Source organism: Anguilla anguilla, chromosome 16 (genome assembly GCF_013347855.1).
Source record: "Anguilla anguilla isolate fAngAng1 chromosome 16, fAngAng1.pri, whole genome shotgun sequence".
Classification (NCBI taxonomy): Eukaryota; Metazoa; Chordata; class Actinopteri; order Anguilliformes; family Anguillidae; genus Anguilla; species Anguilla anguilla.
The window spans coordinates 24509194-24528252 of NC_049216.1; the positions used below are offsets into that span (position 1 = coordinate 24509194).

The 19059-nt window shown below is 44.2% G+C and overlaps 1 protein-coding gene across 1 annotated transcript in view; it reads right to left on the reverse strand.

The window, feature by feature from the left end:
• Positions 1–19059, reverse strand: part of LOC118215630 (disintegrin and metalloproteinase domain-containing protein 10-like) — a 57020-nt gene that overhangs the window by 36009 nt on the left and 1952 nt on the right. Inside the window, exon 2 of the mRNA XM_035396537.1 lies at positions 3951–4101. Coding sequence (XP_035252428.1) covers positions 3951–4101 — 151 coding nt within the window. The remainder of the gene's footprint in view (positions 1–3950; positions 4102–19059) is intronic.

Consider the following 19059-nt stretch of genomic DNA (forward strand, 5'->3'; position numbering starts at 1 on the left):
AACCCAAACACCTCCCTTCCTAACCTACTCATTGACCCTGTTTATCTTGGCAGTCACTAAAGCAACATGTCAGATCAACATGTCAGATCTTCACCTGGGAGGGCTCAGTCGGGCCAAACGCGCAAGGCAGCCTTAAAAGCCTTCCACGTCACTTACAAACGTCTCAGGCAAGCCCCGTTGCTGTGGCAATGATCATGTTTCAACAGTAATCGCGCAGACTCCCACACACGTTCACACCCCGCCGTTCCCGAAGCAGGCAGTGTGAAAAGAGCGAATTCGCAACATGCTATTCCTGCACCTTCTCCCGCTGCCTGAAAGGTCGCAAAACACAGAGAGAGAGAGAGAGTGGAGAGAGAGAAGGAGAGCGAAGGAGAAACACTGTGGGCATGTTTCATTCATACATGGAGAAGAAGTGAGGGAGGGAGGGAGAGAAAGAGAGGGGGAGGACAGAGATGGAAGAAGGGGCAGAAAATGGGCTGTCAGTGTGACAGCTAGGGACACCAACTCCAAACATATATCCCATCTAGAGCTCCTGATCGCACAATGACAGGAAAGTAATTGAGCAGAAGTCACAATACAGCAAAATTAGAATTTGCATACGCGTGTGTGTGTGTGTATGTGCACGTGCGAGTGTGAGAGAGAGAGCGATTCACTGTCATTTCTACAATGATGACAGACTGGAAAGGTAAGGGCAGTTTAGTATCCCTCTGACCCTCTTTATTCAGTCATCCGTGGGTATAAATATTCCACAACATGAACGATGAGATTTTCTGAATGGCTGTAATGAATGCTTCTGAAACAGCGGCTCGAAAGGACTGCTTTGTCGCCACAATAACATGAGCTAACGGCAGGGAGCAGTGCTGAGGAAGCTGGCTGAGGAAGCTGAACAGAATGCGAAGGGTTAACAGCCTTCCAGGAACACGGGTCCAGGAGTTATCTCCCACACGGGAAAGAATGCGGCGCTGGAGAGACCACACCCTTCAGAGAGACCGCGAGCACGGAAACAGACCAACGCGGACAAGAGCTTCCCTGGAGGCACGGGGTGTGTACACTTTAGAAGGTCTCTCTCCATCTCTCTCTCTCTCTCTGTCTGTGATAACAAAACATTACCCCCATTTCCCTCCCTGCTTTGAATGAAATGCTGAGAGATGTGAGAGCGATATTCTGCCCCCGAGCACGCACTGAAGGAGAACATTACGGAAGTCGCACTGAAGGAAACGCTACACGCCCAACCATGTCCATCTGCCGAGTGGGCTTTCACAGATAACCCCGGGTCTGCAGCTGTGTGCGCGCCCCAGCGAAACAAGCAGCGACGTTCCCTCCGTGCAGACTGAAGCTGTAAAGCAAGGCGAGCTCTGCATAGCCCAGCGCTGACGAGAAGGAACACGGAAGCAGGGGAGGACAACAGGAGCAGCCCGACAGAATCCCACACGCAGGGTTCCACAGTCCTGTCAGAGCAAAGAACCGCACTTCGCAGTGAGGAGGGATTCCAGCAGGTTAACAATTGAAAGACCGTGGCTTGGAAAGAAGAGCACAGCAGCCGAGACATTATGTACTATCTGCAACAGGAACTGCAAAGCGCATCCTGGATGAGGGGCACTCCTCACAGCTGCCCCGAGCCAGTTCACTTCTGCCCCCCATGCCATTATGCAGGCACGTATTTGCATGAAACAAGCACCTCGCTTCAAATTTACGATCCATCTCTCTCCCGTTCAATCTTTCCCACATCATGTAGGCCTACTTATTTCAGAATATATGAAACTCACAAAGAAACAATAAAACAACTGTTTACAAAGATGTGCTGTCTGATTCTATTATTAAGTTTAATCATAAGTTGTGTCAGGTTTATTGTTCTTGGCGCATTCGGGGAAAAAACTGTTTTCAAATACGTACATATTTTCCCTAGGATTCCATTCAAATTATAATGAAATACGCTTGTTCATTAACATTAACGCTGAATTGTATTGAAATGAAACAACAGCAGCAACAAATTTTCACACTTGCACGGTGCAGCATGAAAAATGTGTTTGAGAGCTTGGTTTCTATTAATGGCACAGATTCATTTTATTGTTCAAAATACAGATGTATTAGTCCTTCAGCACTTTCATAAACCATAACATCACACCGCCATCACATCATCACAAGTTTTGGTACGAAAAAAATAAAATAAAATAAATTGAAAAAATCAATGAATGAACGCAGACTGAACTAGCGGAGACATGTATTCGCTTTTACAATCCCTAAACTTCCTAGTTTTACTGCTGTTAAATTAACCAAGCGCGCGTGTGTGTGTAGTTTATCTACCTGGGGGATGTTTGACAGCCATCCCACAAAGATTAGCGGCAGCAGTTCTGCGCCGTCGCTAACGCTCGCTAACCCACTGCCCCTGCCCGCTAAAAGTTCATTGTTCGTTTTACGGGCTTCCGAAAGGCAGCTGACTCAGCCGCTCCATTCAGCTGATCAGCTGACGTTGTTAGCGGCGCTGGAATGTAACCGATGCGCTTGAACGCAGGAGCCCCTCGAGCGCACGGATCCCAGCCTCGGCCACCCCTCAATCCAGTACGCCGAGCTCCAGGGGAAAGCCAGCGGGCCACGTGTTGGCCGGAGAATGAGCAGCTGTGGGGAAGGCCTAATGCTATTATTGAGACAGCAGTGCAGCAAAATGCATTTATCTGGATTTGAAGTGGCCAATTCCAGCTGAAATGGGCCTCTGGGGATGTGAGGCTCCGTCTGTCATTCTGACTCCAGATTCTTGATCCAGAATCAGGAAAAACATGGATTTCCATTCAAAGCGCAAAACCGATTCCTGATCCCGAATCAGGGAAAGCATGGAGTTCCAACTGAAGCGCAAAAATAATTCCCAATCCCGAAACAGGCAAAACACAGAGTTCCAATCAAAGCACAAAACAGATTCCGGATCCAGAATCAGGGAAGTTCCAATCAAAGTGAAAAAACAAGGCAGAATCAAGTGCACTGCATTCTCATTGTACCACCAGAGGAAGCATGCTGGTATATTAGTATTCCAGTGAGCCTGTTTTCAATCTCACACCAGCAAACTGTTTTCATTAAAAATCCACCATGTGAATACAGACAAACCTTTTTTTACGACTGGGGTCAGATTTCATTAAAAATATCAAGGAAAGCACCAAGCAGCCACCAATGGAAAAAGCTCAGAAGACTGTCCTCTGCATTAATCCAAGCCAACTGCATCTGACAAACAGCTGAGGGCTGGAGGAGGTGGGTCCTGGAGAGGGGAGCGGAACTTCGAGTAAGTCTGACTCAACAGCAGTTGCAGAGAAGACACACAGGAAACAGCACAGTCATTTCCAAACCCATCCCTCAGACGTCCGGGGCCGCCACGAAAAGCCCATTATCGATCGTGCGATGCAATCGAAGCGAGAGATAATAGAGCGAGAATGTAAACGAGCCCGATGGTGACAACAGGCTGTACTGCCCATCTAGACTCATCTTTCTAGTCCAGAGTGTGTCCAGCACAGTGAGAAACTGAGGAAGTCGTCCTTCACACAGCAGAAGGACAGAAGTTTCTCCAACGCACAGAGCATGACTGTGAAGAGAACGTCGACAAACTGAAAGTGTTGTGAAACAGCTGCGGGTTCACGTTGCAGAAAAAACTTAAAAGGTGGCCCAGTATATATTCTGATCACCCCAGTTCTACTCCAAAGGGAGACTTTAAGATTTTCAGACTCTTCACTGTGACAATACTACAGTTCACAACGGATTGCTTATCCTATTTTTTTTTTTGTTGCTAAAGAGCCTTAGTTTCCAATCGGAGGTACGGTAGGGGGTCAGAGATCGTAATCTCAACCACCCCGGTCCGCAAACACAACCTCCCCCCCAGGTCCGCGATCGGACCCCCCTCCCCAGGTTAAAGCCACCGCTATAGGTGCTGAGGGCATACGATGCTGAACAGCAGACGCAGGCAAACTGACCTTCCATGAGCGTGGAAGTCCAGGTGCAGGAACTGGTCCTGCTGGGAGACCGCTCTCTTGGCCCGCTGGTGCTTGCTGTGCACAACGTCAGTGTCATACGACAGGCCTTCATAGTGCTGGATGTACTTGCTCAGGGGGTTCCCATAGAGACCTAGAGAGAGAGAGGGAGAGAGAGAGATGAGCAGTGCACTTTAACACCCTTGGGTGACCCTAAAGCGCAGCAGGCTAATTGCACAGGGCAGGGTTAGCCACCTGCATGAATAAATAACACAAGCCTCCTGCAGCAGCAGCAGCCTACAGTCAGAGACTGTCAAAACTGTCCCAGAATCCCAGCCTGTCAGCTGGACTGTGGGAGCATTAAAGTGGGTCACCCTGACTGTGACATGTAAGAAACGTGCCACTGCAAGGGATCTGATCCCACTGATTATGGTGACATAATTATGCCTAGAGACCGTGTTCTTAATGCTTCTCATTAACAGAAAATCTCAGGCTTGAATTCCTTTAAAAAAGTAAACAGCAACGAGAAGGGCAACAGACAGTGTGGGATGGAGTGTGTGCTGGTGTCTGGATCATATGAGAAATGCTTCTCCACTGTCCTTAAAGCACTAGGCTAATACTTGCAACTGAAAGAGTCAGAAGCAGAAATAGTAAAAACAGCGCCATGATTGCCAAAGCTGGCATCATTCCACCAGCTAGATGAGATCACGAAGCGAGTCCCTACCTGACCCAAAGCTGCAAACTCATTTTTTGAAGTATGAATAATGGCAGAGAATTTCAATTCTGAATTGTAAGGGACCGGGTTTGCATGTGCAGAATCACAGTGCAGTAATTAGTGCTGAGTTTCAGGTGTAATGAACTGGGCAGCAGGGCATTCTGTACAGGAGGGCACAAACACAGCAAAGACACACAATCTAAATTATGAGAAGATATTTGGGCCATTGTGGGACTTCAGGATATGTACAATATGTACAAATATGTCAGCATTCTCTCCAGAATAGTACCAAATGTCCATCAAGGAATCAGATGAGCTCAGAAGTCTCTGCTTCCACACAGCCGCTAATAAAGATTTACCATTTCCACAGCAATAAAATAAAAAATAAAAAAAATAAAAAAAATAACCTCAGCCCTCTGTACAAACCTACACGAGGAAGAACTTGTCAGACTGGGAAGAGCACTCTACTCCGTGGGTCAGGGACCCCCCACACATGCCTCTTCCACCAGCGTAGACTGGAGGCACACACACAGCTGTGGACCGTGGATCCAGTGTGCGGGCGGTAGAAGCTGCCCACTGAAATGATGTTGCCAGTGGAGAACTGACCTCCCTGTCACAGCTCAATCAGAAGCTCAGCTGCGGGTTTTGGGCTGACTGGCTGGACGAGCGCTGTGAAAGTGTTAGCGAGGGGAGCGCCACTTCCGCTAGCCCAATTTGTCAGGTCACCGGTCTGTCAGAAATCCAAACAGACCACGCTGCGGGACTGACAGAAGCTGGTTAAGAGCCTCGAGGCAGCCCTGTAGAGCAGACACGTTAAACCTGGGAATAATACATCCTGAACAGCAACGTAGCAAGACACTTAGAGAGGCCAGTCCTCCCCAAACACAGAGTGCAGTCTTACACTTCCCCCAAAACAAAGCCTGCCCCTGACAGTTTGATAGCACTGATTTTACACAATAGAATTGAGACAAGAGATTCTGGGGTGACCGTGTGAGTTTTCTTCCTGATAATACCGCGAAGCCTCCCCCCTGGGAGTGAATAAGTCACTGAAGAGTGCGACAGGAGCCAGTAGTCAACCACCAATTACGTAGGTATTGTATGTGAGGACTACCTATTTCAGAAACAACACAAGCCCCAATGGAGCAATATGAGTTCCAATACTCAAGTGACCAGAGACTTTTGTGCTTGTTTGGAAATGTACAAGTAAATATATAAAGAATAAATGGAGGAATGCGAGCACCTGTGATTACGCAGCTGGCTATTTTAGCAGACTGTATTAACCAGAGTATTGCATAGGCAGTACATTGAAATTTAGATAATTAGTCAAGATACTAGCTAGCAAACTAGGCTACACCAAGCTAGTTACCAGCACCTCTTTCACTTGTACTGTACAGTGAATAAGTTCCCTAGCACACAAACTAAAATAGCGGCTTTCGCTCACATATTATTGCAATGTCGACAACAGCCAAATCACTGAAGTCCCCACCTCACTGGGCCATCTTAAAGCATATCCTTTTTGGTGCATTTGAACACTCCAGGAGGGGGGGGGGGAGGGTCACCTGGTCTCCTTACTGAGCATACAGGGCAGGTAAGCCCCAGGCGATGGCGGACTGGTTGGATCAGTAAGGGTGAAAAGACTAAGACCAGCCCCACCACTTATTCTGCACAAGGAGGCTACTACACAGCATACACAACAAGACAAAGCAGGAGCAGACGAGCCACGTCTCTGAAGATTGGGAGATAAAATGGAGGAATGGAATAAGAAGCTCGAAGAAAAAGAAAATTGTAAGCAGCAGTGCATCCACACTCATCCCCTCTGAAATAAGAAAGGACTAAATGTGAATAGTGAACCTTAAAATGTGGAGATGGAAAATGGCAGAGCTCAAGTCAACAAACAAAAACTCCATTATACCGAATTTAGTGTCTGTTGAATACGAACAGGAAAAAACATGTTTGTAAGAACAGCAGAACGGTACTGTAAAAGAATTACCACCACTCAGGGGCTTCTGTTCAAAAATCAAATCTGTTTTTGCGTTCATTTTTCTCCCTGAATCTGGACGGGACAGATCTGCAGTAAAACCGGCAGGAAAAAAATTCAGTGTGAAGTCCAAAAGGGAAAAAAAAAAAAAAAAAAAAAAGGTTTCAGCAGTTTCTTTTATGAAAAAACACATTTACTTGTTGCATGTTAAAAATAAACAGGCCACAAAAGCCTTATCATCCAGGTATCCTCAACTAGTCAACAACTTCAAATATGTGTGTGTGTGTGTGTGTGCCCTTGTGTAGAGACAGATAAAATGGCTTAGTTTTTCTGGACACCCAGGCTTACAGAATCAGCTGTTTGCAATCAGCCCATCTGTTGATGAAGCACATTGCTCCCCTCTGCTCTGAAGCAGGGACAGAGTGTGGAGTCACATGACTCTGTCCGCCTCTGCTCTCCTGCATGTAGACGAGCGGGGACTTAGACACAGGCCATCGCCTCCATTAGGCACCAGTGACACTCGAGGAGCTTTCGCTGCGCTGAAGAGCGTAGCACTGGCAGTCAGCCTCAGCACGGCCCACAGCTACCCGAGATGAGGAGCGCTCTGTCCAGCATTCCCTCCACTGTGACACAGGACGCAGCCAAGCTAACTGTGCACTCACAGCCCCCTACTGCACCACAAGCCTGAACATCACTCCACTCCTCACCGCCTCATGTAAAAATATTACAGGAATCAGACCAAAGGTGACAGCAGTTTAAGCAAGTTCATACCCAGCTGGGCTGCTTTAACAGCACAAACACATTTACTGTGAGTTAGCAGAGCTATCGTTTAAGCTGCATAGGCCTACACACTGACATAATAATGCACGTCTTATGCACATAGAAGTTAACGCTTGTCAAATATATTTTTGGCAGAATCGCATTCAGTGTTAGCCATCAGAAGCCAAGCTTATGAGGGGGCCAGCTATCACCAAATGGAAAATATGACAGCAGGCAGCATTTCCAGCAAAGCGTCGCCTGCAGAACTAGAATAACGGCATTAGAGCTGCACTGTACAAACATTCCTAGATTATCCTCGGCAGGGAAAGCACGATGCAGCCCGTATGAAACACTGATAATGCGCTCAATATGTCACCATGGAAAATAGATTCTATATGCAACACTGACAAATACTATTTCTGGGGGTAATAAACAGCATGAATAAAAGGTTCCCTAAATTTTAACTGTGGCCACCGTCTCGGTTTCCCTGCATTTGTGAATGCTCAATAAATGTAACTCTTTTACTGAGATCATGTCATTGTGATTCTTGGGTTTATATCAATACAGCAATGTATAAACTTTTTACAGGGACTTTGTGTTCATGTGGGGGGCCAGCAGAACCCATCCCTGCTGTAATGGGGCTGTTTCGGTGCAATCTTGCATTGTTCAAAAGTGACACTGACCTGTATATTTCTCTATAAGAACCAATCGCACCTGGTCATACTGTGCCTATAACTCCGCATTAAAATAATAACACATCACCAGGAAGACAAGCTTTAGCCTACTTCACACCTCCCGAGAGAAGCTGCCCAGTGTCAGTGCATAAAGAGCTATTTATGTGAGGGGTGCTCACAGAAAGAGTGCAACTGAAGGTGTGCTCACAGAAAGAGTGCAACTGAAGGTGTGCTCACAGAAACAGTGCAACTGAAGGTGTGCTCACAGAAATAGCGCTACTGAAGGTGTGCTCACAGAAACCCTGCTACAGAGGGTGTGCTCACAGAAATAGCGCTACTGAAGGTGTGCTCACAGAAATCCTGCTACAGAGGGTGTGCTCACAGAAATAGGGCTACTGAAGGCTACTGAATCCGTGCTCACAGAAACCAAAGATGCCAAAGCAGCTCTCGACAGAAGGGAGCTGCAGATGTGTCGTGAGGATAGCCAGAGCACAGAGAGTGTGATTGCAGACCGCCTCTCTGCAATGCAACAGTTCCACTTAAAGACAGAAGTCAGCAGGAACGAGGCGCTCTTCCTCGGTACTGGAGGATGACACAGCCGAAACAAGCCATATGGCAACATTAACACAGCCCACGTCCACATTGATCTCCCCCTGACAGAGAATCCAGGCTTCCAGCCTGCACAGCGCTGATATCCCTAAACGTTACACCCAAGGGACCAGCTTGTTATCAGTAAGGACAAACAGAGTTAAGCCTGGCAGGTCTGCTTCATTGTTGTTGTTGTCTCATAAACACACACACTGAATTGCTTGTGTGAAGTCAAGCAAGGCTGTCCGACAGTTACATATTATAAGCACGCATACCAGATTTCTTGCTTTGATTGTTATTTCAACCGGAATACAGGCAAATTCTTCCTAGGTTATGCTGCCACAAACAACATTAGCCGAGAACATCGGCGTGAACCAAATCACTATACAGCTGCAATACACTTCGTACAGATTTTGGTGCATTATGTAAGGAATCTGTCATTTGACAATGCTGGGGTTTTATGCACAAAGCAAGAATGTGCAGATTGGTACACAGTGTATTGGTGTATTCTTTCCTCCTAGAACAGATACTTGGCTGAGATCAAACGCCTAAAACCTCAAAGAAAACTTAAAAGATCTCATTACAACGGAGCAAAACCCTGAATGCTCTGTGGTTTACCTGCAATTTAATAAGCCTCCCACAACTCTGCTACCATATGAAAGCCCTCCAGGTGCAACTCGGGCCTGCATACTCTGAAGATAATACTGTTCAGACCTTGAATATGTGGCTTTCTTTCTGGTCCTTTGTTTCCTGTATACTGTCATCAATCTCCCATGACTTTAACCTGTATAAGTCTTTGTTTAACTGGGAACTGGTGCTTCTACCTGTGGTAATGGAAATGAATGCATGGGGGCGGGGGGGGGGCTCCCTGATGGAATGCTGATGATGTCCCCGTTTTGGAGGACAGGCAGAATGGGATGGTGATGGGGGATTGGTTAAGAATGCTTAAGTGGAAATTTCTCATTGGGAACACAGGGGAAGAGTAAAAAGTTGTTTAAAAATGAAAGCTCTGAGATGTGATATGATTGTGCACTGGCGCAAAGAACTGGCTGTAAAATGCATTTGAAACAGCCCAAAATAAAAAAAATTTCTAATATAAAAACATCGGCCTGGAGCCAAAGCATGATGGAATGCAGTTTGTATGCACGTCTCCATCCAGCCTCATGACCATCCTCATCTTCATCATCATTATCCTCTCTTCTCAGTCTCACAAGGAGGCCACGGGTCTCCATTCCAGACCAAATCCCCAGACCACGTCCTGCTCCTTTCAACTGTTCTTTAAACTGGAGGCGAGGGCAATGCTAGATGAAAGAGCTCATTGTCTCTGCTGTAATCTATCTGGAATTCAAACTGAGAGGAAAAATAATCCAAAGAATGGACTTAGGATCAATAATTTCCAGTAAAAAAAAAAGAACTGAAAAAGGCACACCGAACCCTCCTGTTCCTTTACACAATTATCCACAATCGACCAACTCCTCCAGCCCCCGACGGTCGTGCCCGTCCTCCCTGTCAATGATTAGAGCTGCTGGAATGTCCCCATCGCGCTGACGGAGCTGCTGCCCACGCCTCAGATTCACAGCCTCCTCTCCTGGTCATAACTCAAACGATTATGCAGCGAGCCTTCGGCCAGGGCGACACAGCTTGCTACGCTGCATACAGCTCGAGATGACACTTCCCACAGCTGCATAAGACAATCCCAACGGGGGGTGGGGGGGTTACTACAGCCCTTACGCAGAAACCAGGGTTACCACAGGGAACGGATGGCAAAGGACAGAGAGTAGGAAGAGCTGCTAGAGTTCAAAGCCAAATCAGAAACAGGCCAGGAAATGGAAGAAATATCTTCACGATCTTTATAAGCCCAATACTTAATTTTTAAAAAGTGTGCACATTCATATGGACTTCAAATGGACTTGTTTTTTCCTGTACGCACCATTGCTCACACCGGCGTTAGGATAATCACAGAGCGCTAGGATTAAGCACTAGAGTCCTCTCCTTCACTCTCCTGAATTTGAGAAAAGGAGTCTGGCCCTTTAAAGATATCGGCCACAGCACACAGCAGACACGCCGTGAATCCACCACGATCAATGAACGCCTCAAATTGCAGTTGCTCGAGGCAACGCAAAAAATTATTTATATTTGTATACCAACCACCCACAAGGCCTGAACTGCCTGACAGCTTTAAACACTTTCTCACTTAAAACCGTGCTTTGGCTGCCCATCAGAGGTTTCAATGTCATTAAAAAAGCAAGCATATAGGCCTATATACCAAGGTTTCCCCTCATACAGGCATTTAAAGCTATGAGAGAAAAAAAACAGAGCCTTGCTCTACTGAAAGGAAGTGGAGACAGAGCCGGCTGTGAATCACACACTACGGGCAGGGTTAATGAAGTGCGTCAGATGACTCTATGGCCTATAAGACGGAAGACTGCGTCTGCTCCACTCTGATGCGCCCTGTCTGACACAGCCGCGTACGACCAGGTGTGCCGTGGGACCACCGCTACCCGCTTTGACAAAGTGGCCGGGAACAGCAACAGTGACTGGAGACCGTTAGCTACAGACACATGAAATAATGTCGCCCATTAATTTCACAGACTCTGCATTGGAGGCCGCACCTCCGGTTATCGGCTGGGGCCACGGCAGACGCCTCTGAGCAAACAGGCTTTTGTGTTCAACCTGGGAGCTGTGCAATTTTGTGAGGGCAATTGTTCTAGTTGCGAAAAATACATGCAGTCAACTGAGGGGGGGGGGGGGGGGGGGGGCGAGGGATTTGCAATACAAAGCAAGGTGGTAAGCCTGCTGTGTCATTTTGTGCCAGAATGTGAATCTCCTGCACACAGACAGGGAACAGGAGCAGAAACACTGGAAAAGTTTGTGCTGGGGAGACATGGTGACACTTTAGTTGCTCTGGATCAGTGACTGATAAATGAATGCATTTGATGTTGATCTTGTGCAGCATTCGCAACACCTTAATTAGCGTTAGGCTATATAACGCATCACGAGTACAGTACACATAAACATTATAACCAGTTCATAGCAACTGGACCGTCATTGGGCATGGTATGCAGTATTATTTCACTGCTATCAGTGCTTATCGTCACATTCTACACAATCTTATGTCAGTGATGGTTAACTATGGTGTTATAAGATTAAATGTACTTATAACAGGGGTTATGGTGATTGATTAGAGTGGATACTGGGGTTATTAAGAGCCACCTCAGTATAGTGTTGACATTTCTTTGACAACTATAGTACTATTAGTACAGAAAGAAATAAGCAAAAATAAAACAAATCAATTCCCACTCATGGCATTAATGATAAAAGGTACTGACTCTGAATGGCTTCAGTAAATATCCAGCTGCATTAAATGAAATGTATGTTAAAAAGTAATCTGTGTAAGTTGCTATGAATGTGTTAGTAGTTGTCTACGACCATGAAATGCACTTTTTTGTACGTCGCTTTGGATAAAAGCGTCTGCCAAATGAATGTAATGTAATGTAATGTGTCTGCTAAATGCTGACATATACCACACCTGCAATGGAAATGAAAGTAAACTAAACTGGACAGACAATTTGCTGGCCAAAGCTTCAGTTGGTGATGGGAAAATTGGGTATCATCACCAGAATGGGTGGAGCTACAACATGACACCAGTGACTTGCACAGGATCACCAGCCTCAGGCAATAGGCAGACTGCCATTCAAAATTCTCTGTGCCAAAACCCCTCCAGGAAAAAGAAATTCTTGAACAAACAGGTATGAACGGAACGGAACCTCTGACCACAAATGCTACTGTTCAACAGCCACTTGTCAGGTCTAACACTTCTTTGCTACAGACCAATACTAAAACAGATGAAAAATAATAAGATATTTAGTTTAACTCTAAGATATGATTTAGGTTTAGGCCCAACAATAGGAATGATGCGGGAACCATTTTGTGTCAGTTTAGAGTTTGTTCATTTCATCCTGGAAACTGAAATTCATTCTGGCAAATGTAAGCAGTCAAGGTACTACACAGTAAAATGAACTGTGAACCAAGCCTTACAAACACAGCTATGGGAGGAGAGTGTTCTACACAGACATTTTACATGCTACATTATCCTGCGTTGCAAACATGTAAACACAGAGACAGCATGTTTTTATTTCTGCAAGTGGATTAAGTCCAGTAGAATTTATTATACAAGTATGGTGTAAATTACTTTTTACCCATTACTGCTGACATAGTGCTTATATAGAATTTAACTCCAAAAAACTACTCAATAAAAAATAATGCACAAAAGTGGACAACAGACCTAATCTCAGGTTTCTGTTTCAGCCTGTGCACTAAAATGATAAATGACAGCTAACTTAATTACCATGTGCAGCAGTACTGATTACTAGGTGGCTAGGGTAAGGAATCTTAAATCAACATGAAGTACCTAAATCAGACTAATAAACCATAGCCAAAGTGCATACGTGACCCAAGCTCCAACATGAATATGTAAATCAAGAAGCTGTTTGAAAAAGGGCGTGCCGCTTCACTCTAGCGTTTGTGAAACTCCTGCGGTAAAATGACACATACTCATTGCCTGCACTTCCTGGTGATAAGAAGTAATTTCTGGTACTACACTTTCAATTGAGAGCCAACAAAAAGTTCTGCCAGTCAAAAGTTCCCAGCAGACAGACCTAAGGAAATGTCTCGTCTGGGTTCAGAGAACTGGACAAATGTTCCTGTTTTACATTTCTTGTTGCTGACAGGGCAGTATTCCTGTCAAATGACCCAGCCTGTATACAAACACAGCCAACAGGTCCCCAGGGGCAAATTTACCTATGGACCTTTCAGAGTGCAGACTTTGAAGCAGTAAGTCAATATGCCATTACTATGTTGCAAGTGCAGTATAATGTCACGTGACACCCTGGTTGTGTCATAGCCATTCAGCGCACTTCCCTTTAAAACATGAGGCTAAGCTTACATTTACACACCCTACAAGATGCTCATTTACGGGTTAGACAATTACTGGGGCGAAACGGTTTCGACAAACAGGAAGCTCGGCCAATAGAAGCTGCCAACAGATTTATTACATTTTAAAATGTTGTTCTGCTAACTAACCCTTAGATCTGAAGTGGGCAATGAGGGCTGTATCCAGTTCTGGTTTTCATGCCAACTTCGGGCCTTGATTACTTCATTACCTCTAACATTTAGCCTACACCATCGGCCATTTTAGCCACATTTCTTAAACGACATGAATGCATGAATGACAGCCAAAGTCTGTTCCTGTGTCCCTACATGAAACCTTTTACTGTGATCTAATCTACAAGCGTTGGCATACACAGGCAATTAGCTCATTTAGCCAGGGTAATTGATGGAAACAAAAACCAACACGCAGGTCCTTCCAGGACTGACACTGCCCAACCGCAGCCTGAGACAGTTGAGACAACAGGATTTTCCTGGGGAAGTAAAGCCAAAATTCTGCCATTTCTTTATGGGGTCACTGCTCGTTAAACCTGGACATTCTGTGCTTGCTGCTGTCCAGGTCTTGCCACTTGACTCATGAAATGTAATAGTGGCCTATCCATCACGTTTAATTACCGCTCACAAAGCCTGGCCGAAACAGCCAGGTAAATGGGAGGTGAATACGCTCCACACCAAAGGTGCAACAAACCCTTATTACCTAAATAATACGAGTAGTCTCGGTCACAGAGACCGACGCAGTGCTGTTGTGGGTTAAGGCGGCTTACCCTAAAGACGTTTAAGTTAAAGGACAGACCAGAGAAATTCTGGGAGCGCGTCCACCACGTACAGAGCCTGTGCAGTACCAGGACCCCAGCCAGTCCTTGAGGAACTCTGAGGATCGTCAGGCCAGACAGCTGATGTTCCCATCAGGCAGAAATGAAAAGCCTGTTTCTGTGGAACACGACCCTGCAAGGACCACATTACCGCTGGTCCTGGGCTCAACAGAATCTGTTAGTAGGTGGTGGATAGTTCATCATTCAAAATACGCCAGTATTATATATTACAACTTTGATTGGATGCTAGTTTTATGCTGACTGTACGTGTAAAAGACTGCACTCCACAAAACAAAAAGGGAGGGACATGGCATACTCTACCGCTCCCAACGGTTGTAAATCAGGTGGTAAAGATCATAAAATGAATGATTTTGTTCATTAATAAAACCGTCTGGGGAGAGCTGAAGAATGGGAACATTGGCAGGCTGGTCTTGGTTTCGGTTTCTCCTCAATCCACATCACAGCAGACACATCACAGCAGATTTTGGGGGTGTCCCTCTCCCTAGCATGCTAGCACATTACATTTATTTGGCAGACGCTTTAATCCAAAACGACGTGCAATAGGCACATACCGAAGGTCATTGGAACAACTACAAAACGCAGGTCCGATAAGGTACAATACTCATTATGTAGGCTAACAGTAATTCATAGCCATGAACACGTTGAGTCCAGTTCACACAGTAAGCATAGGCTAGGTCAGAGAGTAATGTTAAGTCAAACTAGGAGGCATGACAACTACAAAGCTACAAGATAATGATACAAGTACAATATAATATAGCAAATTTAATACAAAATAGCAAATTTACATGGCCAATTTCTTCTACGGAGCTGCATCACACCAGAAATTTCCAAATAAAAAAACCAGCCACTACTCCTTCTGCGTTGCTAAAGAGGATTAAATGTGGAAGAATATGCACGCTGTATGTAATTTTAATGCAACACGTTAACAGCTGGGAAATTTGGCTAATGGGGAGAAACAAGCTAGCGTGCTGTTTGCAAGAGGAAGATGAAATGGCACCCTGAGTCACAGGTGAAAGGCACACGATCTGAGCCAGGGTGGCCAATTAAAATACATTTTCTTTCTCTGCCTTTTCCCCTTTCTTTTAAAATAAGCTTTCGGTTTCAGACCTTCTAAAAACATCTTTCTCAGCAGGAAAAGATTAGCTGGCTCCTCTAGCTTCAGAATGAATAATTCATTTCCGACTCTTGACATGTACTGCTGTTACCACTGCAGAATATAGCATGCTTTCAACATGCATCCCCTGCTTTGAAAAAGAAAAAAGAAAAACCAAGAGCATTCCTTCAGGTCTTTTTGCAGCCCTTTCACATCAAATTAATTTTTTTTTACAAGAGACAGCTTATATTTTAAATCAAATACAAATATGTAAAACAAAAAAGCACTAAACATGCTCTTGCGAATATGTTTCTTATGCTATTTTTCTATTATTTTAAAACCGAAAAGCATGTTTAATTACCTAAAAATATGCAACATATTATCCATATATCACACCCAGAACAGGCTTCCTTTTTATTAAATGTGTGATCATAAGCCAGTGTAATATTGCACAGCGGGAGTGGGGGGAGGGGGGACCAGCTCAACAAGTTTCATTTCCATACCTGTCTTTTCAGACTGGCTCTGTTTTTTTCCCCAACCAGAGACAGAGCTGCAACATTAATAAATATGACTCCCCCTGAAGCACCAGCTTGGAGGATCTGTATTCTCTATTAGGACAGAACCCATTTGCGCAAGATCAGCCAATCAAAGACCAGAGTCTTAGTTCTTCATATCAATCCAGCTCTGTCCTACATCTCATTATCCAACCGATTAGCTGTGTTTGCCTGAACCGAAAATCCCTTTGTTTCTGTACAGGATAATCGAGTGTAGCCATATTGCGTCTGTTTGTGTATGTACAGGATCTTGGTACTCATATAGAAAGGTTACTATGGCAGCAACGAGTTGCAGAGGCCTGGAATAGTTTCCTTGACAGCCTTCGCTGTGACAGAAGGTTGTAGGTATCTTTCCAAATCATTCATTGCCTTGCCAATTCCTACAGGCTTTCAGAGGACATCCTCGTGCTTTAACAACTCTTACATACAAGTTGCTGACAACCATCCATATCTGTAAAAGTTCTACATTAATTCAACATGCTTGATTAAAAATGCTATTAAGTGAGGATCAGCCATTAATTCAAGTCGAATTCAACCATTCTAAAAACACATTGAAAAGAAATCACACAGACCAGGGCATCCAGTATTTGGAGCTGGAAGCCTTGAAGTAGCTGTATGCTCTATATTTACAGTCTGATAGACACATGTGAACTTCTTCGCTGGCAAATGCAGTCAAATGCTAAACTGGTACTCAAGTTGTGCAAATTTGTAATTTTGCATATATCTGTTACATTCCAGCTTATATTGCACCAATTCATCCCATTTAAACTCAGTTTGAAATAACACAGAAGCAACAGAGTCAGAAGCATAGATGATTCAAACAGGCTTCATTTCAAGCTTAATTAATAATGTTATATGCCATAAAGTCTTATTAGGGAATGTAAGAACCTCCAACTATTTCAAAGGAAACACTTCTGGATACCAGTATGGCCCATGAATCAGAAGATATGTTTAGCCTAAATGAGCCAGAATTTGTCCTTCATAAAGAAATCTTTGGCTTGCACCAAAGCAAAACTTGCCAGCTCCAAAGTGGAAAAATGCAAAAGCATATGATTAAACTTGTCAAAATTTGATTCATTTGCCAACTCAATAAAGCCCCCTGATAATGTATTAATTAACCCCAGCCTTATGATGGGGAGCACCAAAGACCCTTTTCATGCAAGAAAACCCCTCTGAATGTCAGACAATATCCCCATCAATGCACATGCTGCCCCAATTTTCAGATAGAACACCAACCGCCATCCCCAAAAATTCTACTAAAATAAATTTAGACCTGGAAAGTGAAATGCCCAATGTCTTAACTACAAAGGTTTCGCTTATTTCCAAATATAGGCTTCTGTTTCTCACAAGTACATACCACAGATTAGCCTAATTTTGTGGGGTTTTTTTTTTTTTACAATAATTGGCCGCAAAATAATAAAAATAAAGAGAGATGTCATATTATCACACTAATAAGGCTAAATTCTCCAGCTCTTATTTCTATGAAAAATAAACACGTAGCAAAACAAGGGACATTTACTCACCATTCCACTCCTCATTATTACAGCATTCGGTGCCACATTTTTTCCATTCTACGTTGTTTATGACTAAGATGTTTATCATGCCTTAAGCTGCTTTAGATAGTAATACAGCTAGTGTTTCCACTGTTATAAAAATATTGGTTTACCAGTCCAACTCTTCCAATCTCAATCTGATATTCTTATTCTATCAAATATCTAAAGAAAAAAGGTGTCAAGTTCACTACACCACTTCAACTGCCCAGTTAAAGAAATTTAGCAAAACAGTTCTCAACAACAATGACAATATATTTTAAAAAAGAAGATATTCATGTTGATGCTACTTTGTGATGTAGAAAAAGAACAGGTGAGTGTCATGCCATAAGCCACAATTAATTTCAGCCCAGAGTTCAAATACTGTGAACAATAAAACAGAAATGAAAGTTGTGTTTCACAGCACACGGATACTGATACTGATACTGATTCTCAGACTGAAGACATTATCCCTCTAGCCCAAAACCACAAAGGTCAAGAGAATTTCAGACATGACCATCATACCCACACACCTTACAGCATTACTGTCCTACAGCTTGTACCAAAGACAGAGAACGTGACACTGAAGCAGGTGATCAAAATGTATATATGGGGAGGGGGCAACTGACGGGATGTCTATCACAGCGCTTACAGAAGGCCACAGTGAGTGAGACTATCTCAAGGTTTAAAATTAATACCATTTTTCTGAAAGAGTACTTTACTGCTTTTTTTTTTTTTTTGGAAAATCAGCCCATTTTGAATTACATTCTCAGTCTAATTTTCACACGACAGAAGGAGCTCATATGTTTTCTAAGCATCATCTGTCATACCAAGGCTTACACTGATAGCAAGAGCTTGCTCCCTCTGGTCGCTCCGCTTATGAGCATGAGCTTGCTCCATGGTTCCAGACTCGCTTTGCCTCAAAGCCCCTGATACTCGCCCTGTTCTATCTCTATGACTGTAATATAACCAGTTCAAAGGATTTTAAAGAAGACATATTTAATTTGACAATTTCCCGACCCCCTCCCCCACCACCAACTCCGAACGGGTTCCTTTGATCAGCTGTACCCTGCAAGCATTTGCAAGGTAAGCCCTCCAACAGAACACCTCTGGGCTTTTAGCAGTGATGATACAGGAAGGGAAATGTGTGTGGAGACTTAGCGCAGAGCTCTGAACTGCCAAGCTGCTGTTCCGTAGAAAAACGCAGTAACATTTCCTGGAACTGCCAGTGCTCTCTGACACATCTCCTTGATTTTTTCTGCATTCTGTGTAAGAAACTGAAATGCAGCACAACTACTGTGTGCGTGTGTGTGTGCATGTGAGTATTATACACACACAATTAATGTACTAATTTATTTACATATAAATGTAATTGTAAAGGTGCCAGCTAGTGGTAACAACACATTTGTCATTTGTGACCGGCAACCCTGAAGACATAAAAT